Source organism: Lissotriton vulgaris, chromosome 6, assembly GCF_964263255.1.
Source record: "Lissotriton vulgaris chromosome 6, aLisVul1.2, whole genome shotgun sequence".
NCBI classification, from domain to species: Eukaryota; Metazoa; Chordata; class Amphibia; order Caudata; family Salamandridae; genus Lissotriton; species Lissotriton vulgaris.
In genome coordinates this window covers 1,155,743,823-1,155,767,537 of record NC_141694.1, presented here as the reverse complement: position 1 = coordinate 1,155,767,537, position 23,715 = coordinate 1,155,743,823, and the positions used below count along the sequence as shown (strand labels likewise).

The following is a 23,715-nucleotide window of genomic DNA, read 5'->3' as shown; positions in this document are numbered from 1 at the left end:
GTCTTTCCACTGCGTGGGGACATGTGTCACCACGTTTTTAGTAACCACTTTCATCTAGAAACATTTGTTTTTGTTAAAATTGGCAGATTATGGAGCAGGTAATGGACTATGTGGCAAGTGCCACAAATCCATAATTCTCTTGAAAATGCCACACCCACAGAATTGCATATTTCCATAGCCCCGAGAATATCTCCCCTGCCCTCGCCTACTATTGTACACTAAGCAAATCATGTTCTCACTTGCCCAGGCACATTCCAATTCTACTTAGATCAATGGTACCCACATGCTGGTAAAATCCTGCTTCTTAATCATAATATCTCACTAAACAGTTGAGCAACTCACCTGTACTAAATGCTGAATTTTTATCTCTAATTTGAGAAAAAATATCTCAACTGTTATGGAATAGAGTCTTCAGAAGTTATTCTCTACCAGATAATGATCATAATCAAGGTGATTTCTTTCTCTTGGCATTGATATGAGTGAACTCTCGAAGCCTGAGTCTGTTTTTATTTTTCTATTTTACGGTTTGTATGATAAATAAAGTTTCTTTGGCCCACATTCACTAAAGTTTGTGCAAATGCAAAACATTTAGCAACTGTCATGCAGGACTTTGAAATGGTAAATAACCCAACACTATGGGGCATATTATCAAGGGGGTTTATCTCCGCTTTGTTGGCTTTAAAAGCCAAGAAAGCGGAGATAAAATGATCTCCCTATTACCTAGCTGTCGCTAACACCAGTTAGCGACAGCTAGTAGGAGATAGCGACCATCTTGGGCCCCGCTTTGCATGTCAGTGAAATCTATCACTAATGACATGCAAAGTGGGCGTGCCAAGATGTTAACGACTGGAAACAGTCGCTAACATCGCTATCTCCTATTACCAACTTTTGGAGATATTGGCGCTAAGCGCGATTATCTCCAAAAGCTAACACCTGCCCCTGAGCAGTTCTTAGCCATGTTATCCAATGGTAGGTGGATAACATGGCTAAGAGCATTAGCTCGGTAATGCATGAATATCGCTGACTTTTCAGCGATATTCATGCATTTCGGCCCATTTTTATCGCTTAGGAGATAAACCTTGATAATAGCAAGGTTCCTAAGCGATAAAAATTGCTGCAGCTCGGCGATAAAAATATTGCCGCTAAGCCAACATAGCGATAATTATCGCTAGTTGTTGGTAATATGCCCCTATATTTTGCATTGCATCCCATGAGCACCTGCGCAAAGCTTTTCTAAATGTTGGCCTTAGTGAGTTGTGACGTATGTCTATCTTCTATTCATACATCAAAGGGTTCATGCCACGGCCGTTTTCTAGTCTTTCTTCTCTATCTATATTGGAAGAATCTCAGAAAATGTACTTTTGTTTTGCATTGGATATTTGCAGGAGCCGCTCTTTTCTATACTCTAAAGGCCAAATGTACTAACATTAGCAATACCGATTTCCTAAACGCGATTATCTCTGAGTCGTAGTTAGGAAACCGGTATTTCGAAAGTCTGAACCTTTTTATTTCCAAATAGCGATTTCTAGTAGATCTCAAATCGACTTAACTCATGAATAGAGTAGTTCTTTAATCGATCAAATAGAGATCATTCTCAACATTTATATACAACAGTCTTCTTTCATAAAATACATCATACAATAATAAATAAAGTCATAGCATAAAAAGGTTACAAGAATTTAAAAATAATATAAAATGATAAAGAGCATGTGACCATTGACATTAAAAACAAATGCCCTGTGCTGTGACTCCATAACAGGAGTCCTGAGTAAGAGCCCAGACCCTCACTTTTAAGAGAGGTACAATATCTTTCATAAGGAATTTAGCATCTTCCCACATAGCCTCCAGCCCCATCTCATTAACCAATGCCTCAACTCTCTAAACCACTTCACCCATCCTACCGCTTTATCCAGGTTTCGTACTTCCTCTACAGCTTCTTTACCTGGGATCTGAGGTTTGCTGGTCCATATTCTGAACCAAAACACTAGGGCTTTCAATTCCGCTATGTACTTAACAACACTTCTTAGGCCAAGGTCTAAACGAGCCAGTAGAAGTGGAGTGCTACTTGGCAGTTTAGTAAATTTATTTTCTGCCAGCTTCAAGCTCTTTGTCTGATCGAAGCCCACAGTTCTACACCATAGAGTGCTACCCCAGACCTCTAGCTCAATGTATTTCTAAGGCTGGAGAAATAGGACATTAAGCAGTTTGATTAGGTTTTTTGAACAGTGCCGAGTCAACATGCTGTAGTGTAAGGGAGCTTGTTTGGATTTGGTCAGTCCAGCTCGAGTTACTATTCAGTCTGAACCCTAGGTAGTCAAAAACCTTGACTTGTTCCAGCGTGTTTAAGCCCAACCTGATTTTCCCTTTAAAACAATGGTGGGGGTTAAAAGCCAATGCAGGCTGTGGCACACCTGGGTTATACATTTTGCACACCCATAGATGTTTTTGCAATCAGTAGAATATTATCTGCGAACAGGAGTGATGGAATTTGTCTGCCTGCAAACTTAGGAGGGTCACCCCCGCTTTTATGCAGAGCTTTAATTAGCCCATTCATATATGAGGTAAATAGGGTTGGGGCTAAAAAGGCATCTTAGTCGTACTCCATTGAGAACTCCAATCTAACCAGTGAGTTTGCCCCCTTGGTTCAATCGAACCTGGGCATAGTTATCCTGGTGCATGCGCACTATGTGTTGTAGCAGACTGAAATCCCTCTGGGCGACCCATAATTCAGTGCAATTTATGGAGTCAAATACTTGTTTAAGATCTACGAATATGATATAGAGATGAACCTTTCTAATGGTGACATCCTTCCAGGTAAGCAGTAAGAAACTGAATACCGGATCTAAGGTAGTACTGGATTCCCTGAAGCCAGCTTTTAGGTGAGGCAGTGTATTGTTTTCCTCGATCCAAATGTTTAGGTCCTTCAGGATCAATTTACTAAAAAAAATTTGAGCCGTATCTATAAGGCAGAATGCTCTGTAATTAGAGGGATCCCCTTTTTTAAATATCAGGATGATTTTGGCACTCTTCCAGGCACTTGGGATATCCCCTCCTAGCTCTATTGCGTTAAATGTTGAGTGAAGTACAGGACCTCATATGTTGGGTTCTGAGCAGTAAAGATCCCCCGGTATCTTGTCTACTCCTGGGGCTTTACCCTTACCCAGGCTGCTAAATGCAGTCACAGTTTCTTCTACAGTAATGGAGACTACTTCTACTGCTTCTTTCTCAGATAGCAGATTTGAGTCGTCCTTTGGGACTTCGAAGTCCTTATCGCTGCCTTCCATGGCATACAAGTGTGCAAAGTGCTCCTCCCAAACATGTGATTGAATGATAAACTCTTATTTGTTAACGTGTGCACTGCTCCACTGGCCAATAAATGCCAAAATGATTGACTATTTTCCGTTCTTGATGCTTCGGCCAAAGTGTGTCAATTCTCTAACTCCCAACTTTTCTTACCCTCTATTTGTGCCTTGTTGTAGGCTCTTCTTTTCTCCATTATAAGAGCATTGCTCCCACCTTTTACTGCGGCAATTAGGAGGGTCTTAGCCTGTTTGCAGTTCCCATTGAACCAGGGCATATCCCTATGTCTGGGGGCTAGTGCTTGCTGTTTGTCTAGAGAAGTGACTCTTAATTACCGTAAGAAGATGGGAGAAAGTAGACATGATAGCTAAGTCATCGCATCCCAAGTTGCTCAAGTTGATGAGGGCAGATGCTACCTCGACATATATAATAGCTAGGGAGTTATCATCTGAGGCTAAATGACTCAATTTGATCAGTCTATCATCATTTGAGGTGACTATCAGGGAGACCATTCTGATAGAATTGTTTAACAAAAATTGAATATCGACTAATCCCAAAACCATTGCATTATGATCAGTGTCATATCTTGGTATAGTGGACATGTCATGTACCCTATGCCATAAGTCTAGATCGACCATTATATAGTCAATTCCTCTTTGAGTGTTTGCCCTATTGAATGTAAAGGTAGCTTCTAAGTCATATTCCATCTGCCCATTGCAGGCACATACCCCCTGGGTTAGGGTAAAAGCTAGAAGTATGGGTAACTGTTTGGGTGGTAATCTCTGGGCCTCGGTGCTACAATTGTCAGGGCCCAATTTTGTTGTGGCGCATTCCTCGCGAAAGGCTTCACCCAAGAGCCATTGTAAGGGTAAGTATAGAGGAAAAAAGAGGATTGTGCCCTCACGATTTGTCAAAGGTAGTCCGAAGAAGAAAACTCAAACGATCTTTAAAAGTTTAACGTGCGTGGTTTTTATTTCATGTTACATCTGTGGAAAAAGGACAGCCGACACGTGTTTTGCCCTAATGGCCTATATGCCATGGGCTTTTTCAAGGCAAGAGTCTTGTTCCAGGACCGCAGACATTTAATACCGGCCTTCTAAAGAATCATGAATTCTACCCGCACCAACACCTGACTCTTGCCTTGAAAAAGCCCACGGCCTATAGGCCATCAGGGCAAAACATGTGTCGCTGTCCTTTTTCCGCAGATGTAACATGAAATAAAAACCACCCACGTAAAACTTTCAAAGAACGTTTGAGTTTTCTTTTACCAACTACCTTTGACAAATTGTGAGGGCACAATCCTCTTTTTTCCTCTATAAAAGCTAGACTTACTTGCTGCCCTGCCTTTGTGCATCTCTTGAGCTGGGGTGACTGGAGTTTTTTTAATACCCCTTGATAGTTCTTCCTCTTGTATGAGGTCCTGCACATAGTCCACAGGCTCATGTGCAACATTACCATCTCCAGCTACAATAACACATTTCCCTCCATCTGTGTTGTCTAAATAATTGGACAAAAGTGTAACTGTGCTAGATTCCTGGTTTTGGTTCTTGAAACAATTATTTATATTAATTAGTCTTAAGGAAAACTCCCTTTTTAAAGATATGAGGTCAATGCCTAGTTTATCAGCTGACTCAATATTTAGTCTAGTAACTTTGCAGGCCAGGCTTGTCCTAACCCAAATAAGTAGGCCTCCCGACGGTCGACCTGCAGGTGAAGGTCTAGCTTGAATGCTAAAGTTAGTGTACCCTACTCTGGAAATTGGTTCAATAGACCATGTTTCCTGGAACATGTATATGCGGTATTCGTCTAATAAATTAGCCCAATTTGAAATGTAACAGTTTGGATCTTAGCCCTGCAACGTTCCAAGAAATTATTTTCAATGGGTCTTTAAGGTTTGGGAGCTCTTGTACAGTAGGGCCCTCAGCTGACTCTTCTATACCTGCGTTTGGATCATGCTCTGGGTAAACATAGCCTTGAAACAGGGTAATTTGCATAGTAATTGAGTTATTAGCTCTAAGGAATCTAGTCCTCTCAGGATGACTTGTTCATTCTTTGGGTGAACAATTTTTGCGTTCAGTGGAACCCTTTGTGAGTCAATCTAAACTGTTAAGGTCGGGTAGAGGCTGGAACTTATTATTAGTTGATAGTGCATAAGTTTGGTGGCCCTCTGCTGAATCTGGGTTGGGGAACAGGAGCTTAGTGTAATTACATGGGAATGCATGAGATTTATGTAGAAATACCCCAAGGGCATTCTCCTCCACAACATAAACCATAACGATAGTGCCGGCTTTTGGAAAATTGTAAATACAATTACCACCTGCAGCATGGAGGCACTTTTCCCCACATACTAGAGAAAACCTGGGCCTGATTCTTATATGATCATTTCAATCATAAAAATTCTGGCTTCCTTATCAATTTCCCAAAACAGGGCCTTATTGGGTGTTCTTTCGGAAGGCACTCCAACTAAGGAGGGAGTCCTACAAACATCTTCCGACAAAGATCAACTGCCGGGGGAGGAGACAAATGCTGCAGAGCTACTCCTAATTAGGTGGCAGATCGCAAAGAGTAGAAAGGAAGGGGCCCCGGGCCCAAACGGAATTCCGCCGGCCCATTTGCAGTTGTTGAGGAAAGATTGGGAAAGGTTGGGCATTTTAGACTGTTGTCAGGACCCCATAGCAACTCAATCTTGGTGACTGTTCTGGTGTCCTGTTCATTGAGAGCGTGCCTAATTTCTCAGGGCCTGCTTTAGTACTGGTGACGCCCAGTGCAACAATCTTTCTTGGTACCCCCAATGACCACCTTCTCCATGGATTACCTCACTGCCATTCTCCAACAGTGCCCCTCTCTCACATGCATTTAATTTGTTTTATAGCACTATTCATACCAGTGTAGGGTGTAAGAGCACTTTATGTCACACAAAATGATACAGAAACAATCAATCATGCGTGTGTAAGTCAGTCTAAAGGGAATGTTTCATAAAACAATGAGGATTAGAAGGTGAAGGAATCATGTCATCCATACTAGTAGGCAGTATATTTCAAGAGCACTTGGTCTGAAAAAGCACAGACTCTGGATTCAAAATTTACCACAGTGGTTGGGTTTGGCTTTACTAATAAGAATGTATTTCTACCCAAAACAAGCTTTTTTAGCAAAAATAAGATAATGAAAGACGTGAAATATTTATGGTTCCCACCCTATGCCTTGCACTTTGCATGCAGCTCTTTAATTAAGTTAATGTGATATCTTAGGATTGTGATTTATAAACTGCAAGTAGCAAAATCATCTCTGTGACAAAAGCAGTAACCCAATGAGTTATCCACATAAAATACAGGGGCATATTAGCAAGACCCTCGTTAAAATTATCGCAGATTTAGCGGCAGGAATCTGCCGCTAAAACTGCGATAATGGGCTTGCTAATATGAGCTATAAAATTCCAATAGAAGCCCAGGTTAGATGTGCAGGACATCTAACCTGAGCTTCTATTGGAATTCTATAACGCATATTAGCAAGCCCATTATCGCTGTTTTAGCGGCAGTTTCCTGATGCTAAAACTGCGATAATTTTAATGAGGTTTTCTTGCTAATATGCCCCACATTTCCATGATCTCTGCATGGTACACGTGCTTTGACCCTCTGTGCTACTTTATGAGAAGTCCGATCTGGCACTAGACAAAACTCGATCTTGCTCAAACAGGAACATTAATCACAAAATGTATCTTGACATTTTTATTGTAACCATTTTGGCACACAAGGAGCTCTGCAACAAGTGCTTTTAAACTCACAACTTATTTCTAAACACAGCACCCCCCTTTCCCAGGTTAGGGCCACGTATGCCCCGCTAGAACCGGCCCTCCTCAGGACCACACATCCTACTTCCGATTCTGCAGTTTAGCATCACAGTCTGAGGTACACTACTGCTCTGCACCCCGGGATCCAACCTCTATATGCTGATAGATTAATTACTTATAGGTCGTCACTTACCATTGACAGAAACTAGCTGCATATTGGCGCATGTTGTCACCAAGATCAGCTTCCACAATGTTTATATGACCCAAGTCAAGTCTGTTGCTACCAATTATGAGTTGAGCAGCATGAAAGTCTGGTGTGGAATTCTACTACACACAATTATTAGTGGGCTGGTGTTCCCCCACATGAATTTCCAAGATTCAGACACTCAGGATCCGATTTCACCAGCCAGAAAATCTAGCTGTAAATTCAAAATAGGAAAGAGCTGCAGTGAATTCTGGTCCTTGTCCCCAGTCAGCCCTCTGCTAATGCACAGGGATCACTTCTCTTTACCACACTCACCACACCCCTCCCTCAACACTTTACCCACCCAGGCCCGTCACAAACTTTTACAACCTGCTTTGTTGTCCTCGCAAACCCCCAAGGAAGACGCGGGAGATGGGGGTAAACTGCTGCTTTATTCTATCTCTGTCTCTCTACAACTCACCTTCCTGTCCTTGCCTCTTCCTCTTCCTCCGTAATGCCTGCCCTGTCTTGAAGCCAGGGTCAGGCAATGACGATATGACACCTCCCCCCGTTTGTACTTTAAGTGTCCACCTTACTTCAGAGTTCTTGGATGAGCCAAACAGGCCTCCGAAATGTCGGCGGGCTTGTGTCTGGTCAGGCGGGCTCTTGTCTCTCAGGTCATCAGGCTCCAGTGCCCAGCGATGTTCATGGTCACTGTTTCTCTCTTGACTTGATGAGTCTGTGTCGCAGTCAGGTTCTCGAACTCGAGTATGGGCAGATGGGTTGCACCTTTTGAAGTGTGATATGTTTCTGGTTGTCCGCTTGCCTTCAGACTCTGCAGTGACCATGGTCCCTTTTCTTCTTGTGACTTGCAGGAGGTGTGCAAGGTAGCGACTGTCTGCTTTGGTTCTCTTGTCCTGGATACCCAGTCTCCTTCTTGGATGTCAGACGTCTTGGCATGTCTGTGGTGATCAGCATATTCCTTCATTTTGGCTTTCTTGGCGTGATCAAGTTCTACTAGAGTGTCATGGTCTGTGGTCATGACTCAGGATTGCGTGATAGCATCTACAGTTGGGATCCAGGTACGTGGAACTTGCCCAAGCATTAGAGTGGCGGGGCATTGATTTGTGTTGCTGTGCGGCGTGGTCCAATAGGCTTGCAGTACTTCATTTAGTGCTGGTTGAATGTCGCGGCGAGCCAGTTCAGCCTGCTGCATGGCCTTTCTGATTGTTCCCATAAAACGTTCTACCCTCCCGTTAGCCTGGGGCCACAAAGGGGTGATCTTCCGATGTTTGAAGTTCAGGTGTTTTGCAAGTTCTGCAAATTCTTGTCCATTGAATGGTGGCCCGTTGTCTGTCTTCACCACCGTAGGTATTCCCCATGCTGCGAATGCTTCGTCGATGACAGGTATGACAGCCGTCGCTTTAGTGGAAGAGATTTGATGAGCAATGGGAAACCGGGAGTATTGGTCCATGATGACGACGATGTATTTCCCTGATTTCAACGGGCCGAAGAAGTCAATGGCTACTTGTTGTCAAACGCTGTCTGGGAGGTCCGACATCTGCAGCGGCGCGGGTGTTTCATCTCGTCCCACTAGTTGGCAGGATGTACAGTCTCGGAACATGTCCTCTACCATCTGGTCGAGGGACGGGAACCAGACGCGTTCTCATAGCGCTTTCTTCGTTGTCACCACTCCTCGGTGTCCTTTGTGTGCCAGGTTGACAATTCCTTGTCTTAACTTTTGAGGGATCACAATTCTTCTGTCTCTCAGTAGTAGTCCATCCGTACTGATAGATAGTTCTTCCTGGACATGTTTGAACGTGGCAAGTTCTTGAGTGTTGACAGCTTCGTTTCTGTAATGTAATGTAAATTGATACTTGTATAGCGCACTACTCACCCGCAAGGGTCTCAAGGCGCTTGTACGAATACCGCTGTGGAACCCATCCTGGCTTTCCCTGTGAGGCGTCCACTCCTGGGTACCCCCAAGGTGGAGGCCAGGCATCCTTAGCGTTGTGGGGGCCGTTGTGGAGATTAAGCAAGCTATTGCCCAGAGTTGCAGAGTGGGACTCCATGATTGGAATAGGCACTGAGGCGAGAATTATCAGGTCCGTGGAATTTTTTAGCCCAAGACCCGCCGAGGCGGAGAATTGAACCCTGGTCCCGGGCTAGACCTCTGCCTCAGGGTCTGCCGCTCTAATTATTGAGCCACACTTCTCCTTCACGTTTCTGTGAGCGTCATCCAAGTGTCTCCACCTGTTGGTGCGGATTCGGAGCACAATGTTTTGAATTGTGGCGTCTTGAGCTGATGCTTCCCGGATGGCTTCCAACGGGAACGTGGGTGGACAGTTATGGTCAATGATAAAGTGGAGGTATTCCTCCGCCACAGAGCGTCACACTTGTGTTGGGATCTGGGGGTGTCGCGACATGTAGTCCGCTGGGTTTTCTGCCTTCCCCGGTTTGTGGATAATAGTGTAGGTGTAGTCTTGTAGGCGAATTCCCCACCGTTCAATCTGTGGGGGTATCTTGGCCCGCGGGTTACCAAAGATGGTTGTCAGCGCCTGGTGGTACGTGATGAGCGTGAAGTGTTTCCTGTAGATGAAAAGATGAAAGTGTTCACACGCCCACACAAACTCAAGACTTTCCTTTTCTGGTTGGGAGTAAGCTTTTTCCTTGTCGGTGAGACTGCGACTGGCGTATGCGACAATGTGGCGTTGGTCTGCTTCATCATCATACTGAGCCAGGATTCCACCTAATCCCACTGATCTAGCATCCACAGTGATTTTGGTCTTCCGTTTGGTGCTGAAATAGGCTAGGTTGATCGCAGTACTCACCGCCTCTTTGATTTTGTTGAAAGCATGTTCGCAATTATCTGACCACAGGAATTGCCGCCGTTGATGTGTCAGTTCTCTGAGTGGATAGCTGATGGTGGCATAATCTTTTTTGTAACGTGCACAGTCGCTAACCATCCCTAGAAATGATCGGAGGTCACTGACGTCTCGTGGTTGTGGAGTGTCCGAAAGGGCAGATACTTTCTCCGGGTCAGGTCTCATGCCGTCCTTAGAGAAGATGTGGCCGTAGAATTTAAGTGTTGACTTATGAAATTCACACTTGTCCTGATTGAGTATGAGGTTGGCATTAAGGAGGGCATGAGATACCCGATCAAGTGCTTTGTCGTGTTCTTTCTGGTTTTCCTCAAAGACCAGGATGTCATTGCTATAGTTGAAGGCTTTTGAAATTTCTTGAATCACCCGCCGGACGGCCTCTTGAAAGATCTCGCTGCCAAGGAAATTCCAAAATTGAGACGTTTATATCGGAAGAGGCCTTGGTGAGTGGTGAATGTGGTGATGTACCTCGACTTCTCATGTAATTCTAGTAAGGTCCAATTTTGAGAAGACTGTCGCTCCATTTAGGCGCGTAATCATGCCGCTGATGTGGGGTCCAGGGTGCTGTTCTCTCTCGATGGCCGTATTAGGGGCTCGCATGCCCACACACAGACGTACCTTGTTGTCTTGACCTCTCTTGGGAACAACCACGACCGGCGACACCCATGGGGTGGGTCCTGTCGACCGCTCTATGTTGTCAACTCTCAGTAGGTCTTGTAGCTCGTCATCCACCGCCTGTTGTAGGTTGAATGGTACCTTCCTGTGATGTTCCGCTATCGGTGTTATTTGTTCGTTGATGTGTAACTTGACTTTAAAGTGTGTTAGTTTTCCTAAGCCTCTGAATAGTTTCAGGAATTTGTTGACAATGTTAGGCAAGTCGTCCACTTTGTATAGGATCTCAACCAGCTTCAGACGTTCTGCTGTTGGCAGGTTGAGGAGGCAGTCTGCTGCTTCAGGGCCTTCGATCACATGAATATGTTCTTGAATTTGTTGATCTTTGTATGTCAGCATGGTACGGAACTGCCCCAGGCACGGCAGTGGCTTCCTGGACATCCACGTGTAGACCCGCACTGTTGCTTGTTCAAGTTTTGGCTTGGGATTCATGCTCTGGTATTCTGTGGTACAGATGTAATTAAGTGATGTGCCCGTGTCTAGTACAAATTCGGCGGTATGGCTTACTATTTGCATATCCAGTCGTTAATATTTCTTCAGTCCGTCGGGGTCTGCCACCATGCACAAGTACTCATCACTGTCCTGGAATATAGGAGTGAGGGAAGATGATTCTCTGGATGTCGACCGCTGGGATTTGTAGGACTTTACTGACTGAGCTCTCGACCTTGATGAGCTGGACGAGCGATCTCTCCGTCCCTGAGCAGCTCTGGCATAGTAACGTGATTCCGTGCTCTGTCTGGTCGGTTTCACCTCCAATCGGCGGGTCTGGCAGACGGCTTCAAAGTGGTTCTCTCTTCAGCAGTGATGGCACTGTTGACCAACTGCAGGGCATTGGCCCGTGTGAGGGTGGTCTTGGCCACACCGATAGCATTGCGATGATTTTCTCCTAAGTTGGCTGTTGCGGGTCCAGCTGCGAGGAGAGTTTGCCCGATGTGTTCTCACGGGCCTACTAGATTTGTGACGGTCAGGGCGACGCCTCAAGTCGGTGTGGGAGTGTACCCGAAGAGCTTGTTCTCTTTTTTCAGTCTTACTAGCTTCCATCTTTTTTGCGTGTTCTTCTGCTTGGTCATTGATGCGAGTGAGTTCTTCTATATTCTCAAGAGTGTAATGTTTTTTTAGCAGTCGTCGACATAGTGATTCTGATTGGCAGCCTTCAATAATGCGCAGACGGAGTGCATCCTCGGTGTTGAAATTGTCGAATTCGCAGTATCGGGCGAGACGTCAGATGCATGCGATGAAGTCACTCATTGACTCCTCCTTTTCTTGCGAGACGAGGTTGAACGTGTAGCGTTCATAGTCTAGGTTTCGCTTGTGTAAGAATTTTCTATCTAGGGCTCCTTTCATATCTTCGTAGGATGCGGAGTTGGCAGCCGGTAGTTCCTTAATTATTTGCGCAATGTCTTTTCCCACTAAATTCCGCAAGGTTATGAGTTTCTGATTGGGATCACGAACTTGCGACCCCGTCATGAAATCATCAAAATCTTCAGCCCAGCTTTTCCATTTGGGCCCCATGCTGTTCCCCGTCGTCAGCGTCAGGGGTTCTGGGGGGCGCAGAAAAGGTACTTCTACGAGCATCGGTCCCGGTTGCAGGGCATTTTGTGTGGACCCAGAGGCTGTGGGCTGCGAAGAAGGGGCTTCTACAGACATGGTGGGTGGAAAAGTGGCTCCAGTAGACTGTGGGGGCCTCTAAATTTGCGAATTGTGAGTTTTCTGCTGTTTTTGGGAGTAGCCTGACCCCAAGATGGCCTCTGTGGTAGGGTACAGTGCTGTCCTATGCCCAGTGCCTGACTCCAAGATGGCCGCCAGTAGGACGTGGGTGTTTCACTCCCACTGGGAAAATTAGGGGTGCACTTTTTCGCTGCAGGGTACCTGCTGGCTGGACTCACCCTTATTTACTTTGATGCCACCTCTTGGGTCGCGCTCCATTTGTCGCAGGCTGCTTTGTCGGGTCAGCCCAATGCACACGCTCGTTTTCTCTCTTTTTTTTCTAGCACTCTGCAGCGCGCATTCAGCCGCGTGCGCTTCTTGCGCTGCGGCAGTCAGGGGGAAGCCTGTGTGGTGGGTCAAGGGATCCCACCGTGGAGAAGTGTGACTCAATGGTTAGAGCGGCAGACCCTGATGCAGAGGTCTAGCCCGGGACCAGGGTTCAATTCCCCGCCTCAGCGGGTCTTGGGCTCAAAATTCCACGGACCTGATAATTCTCGCCTCGGTGTCTATTCCAATCATAGAGTCCCACTCTGCAACTCTGGGCAATAGCTTGCTTAATCTCCACAACGGCCCCCACAACGCTAAGGATGCCTGGCCTTCGCCCTGGGGGTGCCCAGGAGTGGACGCCTCACAGGGAAAGCCAGGACGGGTTCCACAGCGGTATTCGTACAAGCGCCTCGAGACCCTTGCGGGTGAGTAGTGCGCTATACAAGTATCAATTTACAATTTACATTTCACCCTCGTCACCAGTTTCTTGTCCTCGCAAACCCCTAAAGATAACATGTGAGACGGGAGACAGGTAAACTGCTGCTTTATTCTATCCCGTCTCTCTACAACTCCCCTTCCTGTTCCCGCCTCTTCCTCTTCCTCCGTAATGCCTGCCCTGTCTTGAAGCCAGGGTCAGGCAATGACGATACGACACCTGCCAAAAGTGTGGAGTATAACTTTCATTAAACAGATATCTGTGCAGAAATGCCTAAAGCAAGTGATAAATGTCTGCGTAAAACTTCACAGAATTGGGTGTTCCATGCAGAATTCCAACTTGTAAATCCAACCCCACACAGTTATTCCCCATTCAGTAGAGAGTACCTCAAATTAGGTGGATAATTATGTGGTAAATCCAGGCAGCAAAGGAAATTCCTGCCTAAGTTATAATCGTACCCTTATGTCCTCAATTGATAGTCATATTCATTTAACGCTGTAAAACTTATATAATTTCTTGTTCATATTCAATTTATTTAACCCCATATGTTAATTGTGTGTTATTTATATAACCTTTCTAATTCTCTGAATTTTGATCCAATCTATTATTTTTTCCCACTCAACAAATTGAATTTATTTTGTATTCATATTGTCCTATCATTTGCACATGCACTATTACACAGTTGTTTAAATGGGTAACTTGACACTCACTAGGAGATGGTCTAGGCTATAGCACAGTCCCTTATTCCCTTTTTGATGTTTCGACTTTATGTGAGCTCTGATTACGTTGTGTTTCATGATGAAGCAAACTTTATTTTTCAGTACTGTCATGCCAATTAGATTTAAGACCGCACACAAAAAATATAAAGACACCTGAATGTATGTATCACAGTACTAAAAAATAAATAGGTATTTAATGGTCCGGCACTATAGAATAGGGATACTGAGTTCCTGCCTCTCCGCATGGGCCAGAACCGTTTTGCAGAACTGGCCCACACATTTGACTGGACTTTTTTGATAAACACATTTTGTACTGTTTTTAAGAACAACATAGAAGGCCACATTTCCAATCAATTGTAGTGTCCAAGCAGTTGCACACTTTGATAAAAAAAAACATTTACATCACTTTGATAAAAAGAATTTACATAACATTGCATAGTCGTACATTATAATTAAAAACCAACAGTATCCCAACACCCAATGCCTTACAACGGGTCCAATTGACTGGACTTTCAGACGGCCAACAGCACTAGTCAAATATACATCTTGTCCTGATCGTTTGAGCAGTATACTTCAGTCAGGAAATTACTATGCAGTTCATGGATATCCTTTGGGGGGGCCTGGTGTAACAGCTGGTACCCTAGGCTGGCACTACGCTTGCTCCCCTTGTCCCAGTAGTCGTGAATGCAGAAGTAGCAAAATAATGTGAAGGTAGATTTAAGAGCCATGTATATTGACTCCTCACAACCCCTAGAAATGAGTAGTAGGCTGATGACAGGATGAGGACAGGACAAGGCTTCAACACTGTAACGTCATCAGCGGTCAAAGGATGCATAATGCCATTTCTACTAACTCTACATACAAAGCACTTTCTGTCTGTGTGTCTATGCACTGGTAAAGTGTCATTCTTGCAGGAAGAGTGTGGTATACACCAACCAATGGAAAAGAATAATCTAAGCCACGACGAAGGTACTGGGGAGTGATTTTGGGTAATATACACTGCCCTGTGTACCCCTGGTGCCAGAGGCAGTGTTATCATCATCAGCAAAAAACATGTAAGCGTCCCTTACTCCCATAGCACCAAGTAGGAGGTTGTTGAGGGGTAGTGGTGGGACAATGGTTCAACCATGTGATGTCACCAGGGTTCACAAGGCGTGTGATGTCACTTCTGCTACCTTTCACATTTACGTCATTTTTCCAATGGATATCCATTTCCAAGGTTAAATCAAAAATAAATGCTCACCTGTGATAGAGAAGTGCTAGGAACTGTAGAAGCAATAAAGCAGCGAAGGACAGTAGGAACATGAATCCAATGGGCTCCACAGAAAGATGCTCAGTCGTGGAAATAGTGCCATTTGAATACATCTTTGGCAGCTTAATGTGTATTGAGGGGCCAATCAGTTGAAGGAAGAAGGTTGCCCCAATCCACAAAAGGTTCATCATGAAGTAAATAAATGTTGTCTGTTGGAAAGAAACGGAAGAACAACAGATATTGAGATATTTACAAATAAAATCTAGGGCAGTATCATGATGGGCTGAGGCTGTCATGATGGGACAGGCATCTGTTACCTTATGTGCCTGGTGTTTAAACTTCAAACATGTAACTCGGAACTTGCCTGAGTTAATGCATGAACATTAAAAGGAACAAGCTAGAAACAGTAAACAAGGACTGCCTCTCTCCTTTTCAGACTTGTTTTGTCTAAAGTTCACAGTTAACTTAAGAAATTCTGTTTTAAGTGTTTGAACTTTAGCCACCTCACATGTAACAAACAGGCGTTTAGCCCATCATGTCACAGCATCAGGCATCACCATAAATAATGGCATACAGTAGTGTAAATTCATACATACTTGGAAGCAACATGTATTGGAGATATTGTCTAGCAACATAGAAAATCTGTCCATACTTTTATACACGGTTCATTGCAAATGGCACAAAGGTATGTTAAACCTTTCACTGTTTCTTCGGCTTTGTGCATCTCAGTGCTGGAGTTTTCTTCCCTAAAAATCCATGCTAGGTTGTTCAAATGCATGTACCTATTTGGTTTCTTTGTGCACTTGTTCAAACTATATGTTTGCTTTTGACACATTCAGGGCTACATATTGGGCAAACCCCACATCAATACCTCATTGAAGCCTGAAGATGTAGTGATAAATGTGGAGGTGAATACATATATGTATATATTCACTGAAAAAACCATAGGTTTCACACCAGTTATAGTTAGCTGTATATTTTATTGACATAAAACCATTGAAATTCCCACGTTATAGTCAGTTGGACTCACTATAGCTTGCGCGCCTGCAATGCACTGCTGATGACGTCACATATTACATCACTCATGACATGGTCAGTGACATCACTCATGACATCAGTATTTCTGACGTATCTGTAAACACAAAAGTGACGCATTGCTGGAGTGCGTCACAAAAGTGACGTAACTCCAGTAATGCGTCCTTTCACATGGAGAAAGCACCATGTGAAAGGTCTTGCGTCAGTCTTACACCTGCTGTGAGGCAGGCGCAAGATTTTGACGCAACAGCATCCTAAAAGTGACACAGTGAAATCTCATAGATTTCACTGTATCGCTATTACGAAGCTTTTTGCGGGGGAACGCCCCCTCTGCATACATTATACCTGACACATGTATAATGTGGCGCAGGGTTTTAAAAAGTGACCCATCTACCTAGATGCATCAGTTTTTAAATATAGCGCAACAAGGCGCATTTTTTTACACCGCTGTTGCGATGCGTCACTTTTCTGTGCGCACTCCTTACGACATTCCAGATGTGTCATATTTAATGAATGACGAATCATGTCGCAAGGAGTTACAGATACGTCAGTATTTCTGACGTATCTGTAAACACAAAAGTGACGCATTGCTGGAGTGCGTCACAAAAGTGACGCAACTCCAGTAATGCGTCCTTTCACATGGGGAAAGCACCATGTGAAAGGTCTTGCGTCAGTCTTACACCTGCTGTGAGGCAGGCGCAAGATTTTGACGCAAAAAGCTTCGTAAAAGTGATGCAGTGAAATCTCATAGATTTCACTGCGTCGCTATTACGAAGCTTTTTGCGGGGGAACGCCCCCTCTGCATACATTATACCTGACGCAGGTATAATGTGATTCAGAAAAGGGGGATGGTGATGAACAGAGTGTCTGAATTAAGCAGACCACTCTTACCCAGTCCAAAGATCAGGGCTTGATCCATCACCGTTTTTTAGCTCACTGCACCATCCCAGCTCGGAACTTGGCTATATGCAAATTAGTCTGACCCTGGCCCAGTGCATCATGAGAACAGGGCAGACCAAACTACCAAGCCAATTCTTATACTGGGAAGGAAACAAGCTACCGGGGACCGGTTTCAGGCATTTCAGCCGTCTTCGGCCCGGCTTGCTTGAATCCTGATGGTGCAATGAGCTAGGGACTCACATCTGAGTATACCCTTCCACGCTTATGGTGGACAAAAATGATTCAGAAAAGGGGGTGGTGATGAACAGAATGTCTGAATTAAGCAGACCACTCTTGCCCAGTCCAAAGATCGGGGCTTGATCCATCACCGTTTTTTAGCTCACTGCACCATCCCAGCTCAGAACTTGGCTATATGCAAATTAGTCTGACCCTGGCCCAGTGCATCATGGGAACAGGGCAGACCAAACTACCAAGCCAATTCTTATACTGGGAAGGAAACAAGCTACCGGGGACCGGTTTCTGGCATTTCAGCCGTCTTCGGCCCGGCTTGCTTGAATCCTGATGGTGCAATGAGCTAGGGACTCACATCTGAGTATACCCTTCCACGCTTATGGTGGACAAAAATGATTCAGAAAAGGGGGTGGTGATGAACAGAGTGTCTGAATTAAGCAGACCACTCTTACCCAGTCCAAAGATCAGGGCTTGATCCATCACCGTTTTTTAGCTCACTGCACCATCCCAGCTCAGAACTTGGCTATATGCAAATTAGTCTGACCCTGGCCCAGTGCATCATGGGAACAGGGCAAACCAAACTACAAAGCCAATTTTTATACTGGGAAGGAAACAAGCTACCGGGGACCGGTTTCTGGCTTTTTAGCCGTCTTCGGCCCGGCTTGCTTGAATCCTGATGGTGCAATGAGCTAGGGACTCACATCTGAGTATACCCTTCCACGCTTATGGTGGACAAAAATGATTCAGAAAAGGGGGTGGTGATGAACAGAGTGTCTGAATTAAGCAGACCACTCTTACCCAGTCCAAAGATCAGGGCTTGATCCATCACCGTTTTTTAGCTCACTGCACCATCCCAGCTCAGAACTTGGCTATATGCAAATTAGTCTGACCCTGGCCCAGTGCATCAAGGGAACCGGGCAGACCAAACTACCAAGCCAATTCTTATACTGGGAAGGAAACAAGCTACCGGGGACCGGTTTCTGGCATTTCAGCCGTCTTCGCCCTGGCTTGCTTGAATCCTGATGGTGCAATGAGCTAGGGACTCACATCTGAGTATACCCTTCAACGCTTATGGTGGACAAAAATGATTCAGAAAAGGGGGCGGTGATGAACAGAGTGTCTGAATTAAGCAGACCTCTCTTACCCAGTCCAAAGATCAGGGCTTGATCCATCACCGTTTTTTAGCTCACTGCACCATCCCAGCTCAGAACTTGGCTATATGCAAATTAGTCTGACCCTGGCCCAGTGCATCATGGGAACAGGGCAGACCAAACTACCAAGCCAATTCTTATACTGGGAAGGAAACAAGCTACCGGGGACCGGTTTCTGGCATTTCAGCCGTCTTCGGCCCAGCTTGCTTGAATCCTGATGGTGCTATGAGCTAGGGACTCACATCTGAGTATACCCTTCCACGCTTATGGTGGACAAAAATGATTCAGAAAAGGGGGTGGTGATGAACGGAGTGTCTGAATTAAGCAGACCACTCTTACCCAGTCCAAAGATCAGGGCTTGATCCATCACCGTTTTTTAGCTCACTGCACCTTCCCTGCTCAGAACTTGGCTATATGCAAATTAGTCTGACCCTGGCCCAGTGCATCATGGGAACAGGGCAGACCAAACTACCAAGCCAATTCTTATACTGGGAAGGAAACAAGCTACCGGGGACCGGTTTCTGGCATTTCAGCCGTCTTCGGCCCAGCTTGCTTGAATCCTGATGGTGCAATGAGCTAGGGACTTACATCTGAGTATACCCTTCCACGCTTATGGTGGACAAAAATGATTCAGAAAAGGGGGTGGTGATGAACAGAGTGTCTGAATTAAGCAGACCACTCTTACCCAGTCCAAAGATCAGGGCTTGATCCATCACCGTTTTTTTAGCTCACTGCACCATCCCAGCTCAGAACTTGGCTATATGCAAATTAGTCTGACCCTGGCCCAGTGCATCATGGGAACAGGGCAGACCAAACTACCAAGCCAATTCTTATACTAGGAAGGAAACAAGCTACCGGGGACCGGTTTCTGGCATTTCAGCCGTCTTCGGCCCGGCTTGCTTGAATCCTGATGGTGCAATGAGCTAGGGACTCACATCTGAGTATATCCTTCCACGCTTATGGTGGACAAAAATGATTCAGAAAAGGGGGTGGTGATGAACAGAGTGTCTGAATTAAGCAGACCACTCTTACCCAGTCCAAAGATCAGGGCTTGATCCATCACCGTTTTTTAGCTCACTGCACCATCCCAGCTCAGAACTTGGCTATATGCAAATTAGTCTGACCATGGCCCAGTGCATCATGGGAACAGGGCAGACCAAACTACCAAGCCAATTCTTATACTGGGAAGGAAACAAGCTACTGGGGACCGGTTTCTGGCATTTCAGCCGTCTTCGGCCCAGCTTGCTTGAATCCTGATGGTGCAATGAGCTAGGGACTCACATCTGAGTATACCCTTCCACGCTTATGGTGGACAAAAATGATTCAGAAAAGGGGGTGGTGATGAACAGAGTGTCTGAATTAAGCAGACCACTCTTACCAAGTCCAAAGATCAGGGCTTGATCCATCACCGTTTTTTAGCTCACTGCACCATCCCAGCTCAGAACTTGGCTATATGCAAATTAGTCTGACCCTGGCCCAGTGCATCATGGGAACAGGGCAGACCAAACTACAAAGCCAATTCTTATACTGGGAAGGAAACAAGCTACCGGGGACCGGTTTCTGGCATTTCAGCCGTCTTCGGCCCGGCTTGCTTGAATCCTGATGGTGCAATAAGCTAGGGACTCACATCTGAGTATACCCTTCCATGCTTATGGTGGACAAAAATGATTCAGAAAAGGGGGTGGTGATGAACAGAGTGTCTGAATTAAGCAGACCACTCTTACCCAGTCCAAAGATCAGGGCTTGATCCATCACCGTTTTTTAGCTCACTGCACCATCCCAGCTCAGAACTTGGCTATATGCAAATTAGTCTGACCCTGGCCCAGTGCATCATGGGAACAGGGCAGACCAAACTACCAAGCCAATTCTTATACTGGGAAGGAAACAAGCTACCGGGGACCGGTTTCTGGCATTTCAGCCGTCTTCGGCCCGGCTTGCTTGAATCCTGATGGTGCAATGAGCTAGGGACACACATCTGAGTATACTCTTCCACGCTTATGGTGGACAAAAATGATTCAGAAAAGGGGGTGGTGATGAACAGAGTGTCTGAATTAAGCAGACCACTCTTACCCAGTCCAAAGATCAGGGCTTGATCCATCACCGTTTTTTAGCTCACTGCACCATCCCCGCTCAGAACTTGGCTATATGCAAATTAGGCTGACCCTGGCCCAGTGCATCATGGGAACAGGGCAGACCAAACTACAAAGCCAATTCCTATACTGGGAAGGAAACAAGCTACCGGGGACCGGTTTCTGGCATTTCAGCCGTCGTCGGCCCGGCTTGCTTGAATCCTGATGGTGCAATGAGCTAGGGACTCACATCTGAGTATACCCTTCCACGCTTATGGTGGACAAAAATGATTCAGAAAAGGTGGTGGTGATGAACAGAGTGTCTGAATTAAGCAGACCACTCTTACCCAGTCCAAAGATCAGGGCTTGATCCATCACCGTTTTTTAGCTCACTGCACCATCCCAGCTCAGAACTTGGCTATATGCAAATTAGTCTGACCAGGCCCAGTGCATCATGGGAACAGGTCAGACCAAACTACCAAGCCAATTCTTATACTGGGAAGGAAACAAGCTACCGGGGACCGGTTTCTGGCATTTCAGCCGTCTTCGGCCCGGCTTGCTTGAATCCTGATGGTGCAATGAGCTAGGGACTCACATCTGAGTATACCCTTCCACGCTTATGGTGGACAAAAATGATTCAGAAAAGGGGGTGGTGATGAACAGAGTGTCTGAATTAAGCAGACCACTCTTACCCAGTCCAAAGATCAGGGCTTGATCCATCACCGTTTTTTAGCTCACTGCACCATCCCAGCTCAGAACTTGGCTATATGCAAATTAGTCTGACCCTGGCCCAGTGCATCATGGGAACAGGGCAGACCAAACTACCAAGCCAATTCTTATACTGGGAAGGAAACAAGCTACCGGGGACCGGTTTCTGGCATTTCAGCCGTCTTCGGCCCGGCTTGCTTGAATCCTGATGGTGCAATGAGCTAGGGACTCACATCTGAGTATACCCTTCCACGCTTATGGTGGACAAAAATGATTCAGAAAAGGGGGTGGTGATGAACAGAGTGTCTGAATTAAGCAGACCACTCTTACCCAGTCCAAAGATCAGGGCTTGATCAATCACCGTTTTTTAGCTCACTGCACCATCCCAGCTCAGAACTTGGCTATATGCAAATTAGTCTGACCCTGGCCCAGTGCATCATGGGAACAGGGCAGACCAAACTACCAAGCCATGTCTTATACTGGGAAGGAAACAAGCTACCGGGGACCGGTTTCTGGCATTTCAGCCGTCTTCGGCCCGGCTTGCTTGAATCCTGATGGTGCAATGAGCTAGGGACTCACATCTGAGTGTACCCTTCCACGCTTATGGTGGACAAAAATGATTCAGAAAAGGGGGTGGTGATGAACAGAGTGTCTGAATTAAGCAGACCACTCTTACCCAGTCCAAAGATCAGGGCTTGATCCATCACCGTTTTTTAGCTCACTGCAAGCCGGGCCGAAGACGGCTGAAATGCCAGAAACCGGTCCCCGGTAGCTTGTCTCCTTTCTCGCGAAGAATTGTCTTGGTAGTTTAGTCTGCCCTGTTCCCATGATGCACTGGGCCAGGGACAGACTGATTTACATATAGCCAGGTTCTGAGCTGGGATGGGGCAGTGAGATAAATAACGGTGATGGATCAAGCCCTGATCTTTGGACTGGGTAAGAGTGGTCTGCTTAATTCAGACACTCTGTTCATCACGACCCCCTTTTCTGAATCGCAGGTATAATGTGGCGCAGGGTTTTAAAAAGTGACCCATCTACCTAGATGCGTCACTTTTTAAATATAGAGCAACGAGGCGCATTTTATTACACCGCTGGTGCGTCACATAAAGTGACGCACAGGCGGGGCAAAACTGTCGCAAGGCCTTCATAAATAAGGCCCTGGATTTCCCTGCGCTTCGCTCCCCGGTGCGCTTCCCGGTGCACTTCCCGGTGCGCGTACCGGGTGCTCCCCCCGCGCAAATCGAAAAAAAATATTTTTTTAAAATGCCCCGCGGGACCCTATTTTAGTATTTTATTTTTTTATGTCACCTCTTGTGTCTCGATCCTACCGAGACACAAGATGGCGGCCGCTCCGGACTGTTTCGAATGTTTACAGACACCCGTGAGCCAATAAGCTTTCCGCGCGCAAGTCGCGTGTCGCGCCTGGTGCGCGGCCCGGTGCGCGTACCGGGGCGAGCCTATAGATATATATATTTTTTAGAACCTAAATTACTCAAAATCCACTGGAGCACATATCTTGAGACATAGCAAAGGCACATCGGGCTACCAGTCCATACAATTTTGCCAAGTTTGGTGGAAATCCATTCAGCCGTTCGGGCTAAAAGTGAAATCGACCGCCCTATGGAAACTAACATGGGGAAAACGCGTTTTGGGACCCCCCTTTTATCTCGGCTCCCGCTTGATGAATCCCCCCCCCCCAACTTTCAGGGAAGGACCGGAACGCCGCGAGGCCATTTTGAGGAAATTTTCAGTCAGATTCGTCAATCGGCGCCAAAGTTATTCCAAATTGAATTTTGAGATTTAACATGGAAAAAAATCCTAACTATAACAACCTACTGGCGACCGCCAGTAGGTAATATATATATATATATATATATATATATGCACCCAATGCCCACTCAAATATGAATGAGCCCGACATATGCTGACTTGCAACAGGATTTATTTAAGCAAATTAAGCAGAGTTCTGGAAACGCCAAGAAAAAATTAACAGAGTTCTGGAAACGCCAAGCAGACGCGTTTCAAACGGAGATGTGCGCTTTCATCAGTGCCGGTTCTCGTTTCCCTCTCTTCAGAGCCTCGCACCTGGGGGTAATTAAAGTGTCCTGAGCAGTCTCTGGCCACTCCTTTGTTGGTTCCTCCCCGCCTCTGTTTGATGTTGTGCTGCCTCCCGTGCACGTGATGTACCCAGAGGAATGCTGGTGCTGCGAGTCCAATGTGCCAGCCCATCCAGTGAATGGCTGACAAATGCACAGTGGCCTGACTCACCGCGCTGCACTCCTCCGTTTTCTGCACACAGGGAGAGTAGTTTGCCATACCTGCTGGGGCCTCTGCAGACACGCTGCAGCCTCCTTCCCCGAAATTAAAGTCTCAAAATAATACCATGAGACTTCTCGGGGGGTGAGCGCGCTGTAT

At 45.8% G+C, this 23,715-nt stretch overlaps 1 protein-coding gene across 1 annotated transcript in view; it reads right to left on the bottom strand.

Annotated features, from left to right (window-relative positions):
• Positions 1–23,715, bottom strand: part of LOC147708559 (chitin synthase chs-2-like) — a 389,460-nt gene that overhangs the window by 23,798 nt on the left and 341,947 nt on the right. Inside the window, 1 exon segment of the mRNA XM_086927238.1 lies at positions 15,198–15,415. Within this exon segment, the coding sequence (XP_086783364.1) occupies positions 15,198–15,415 (218 nt within the window).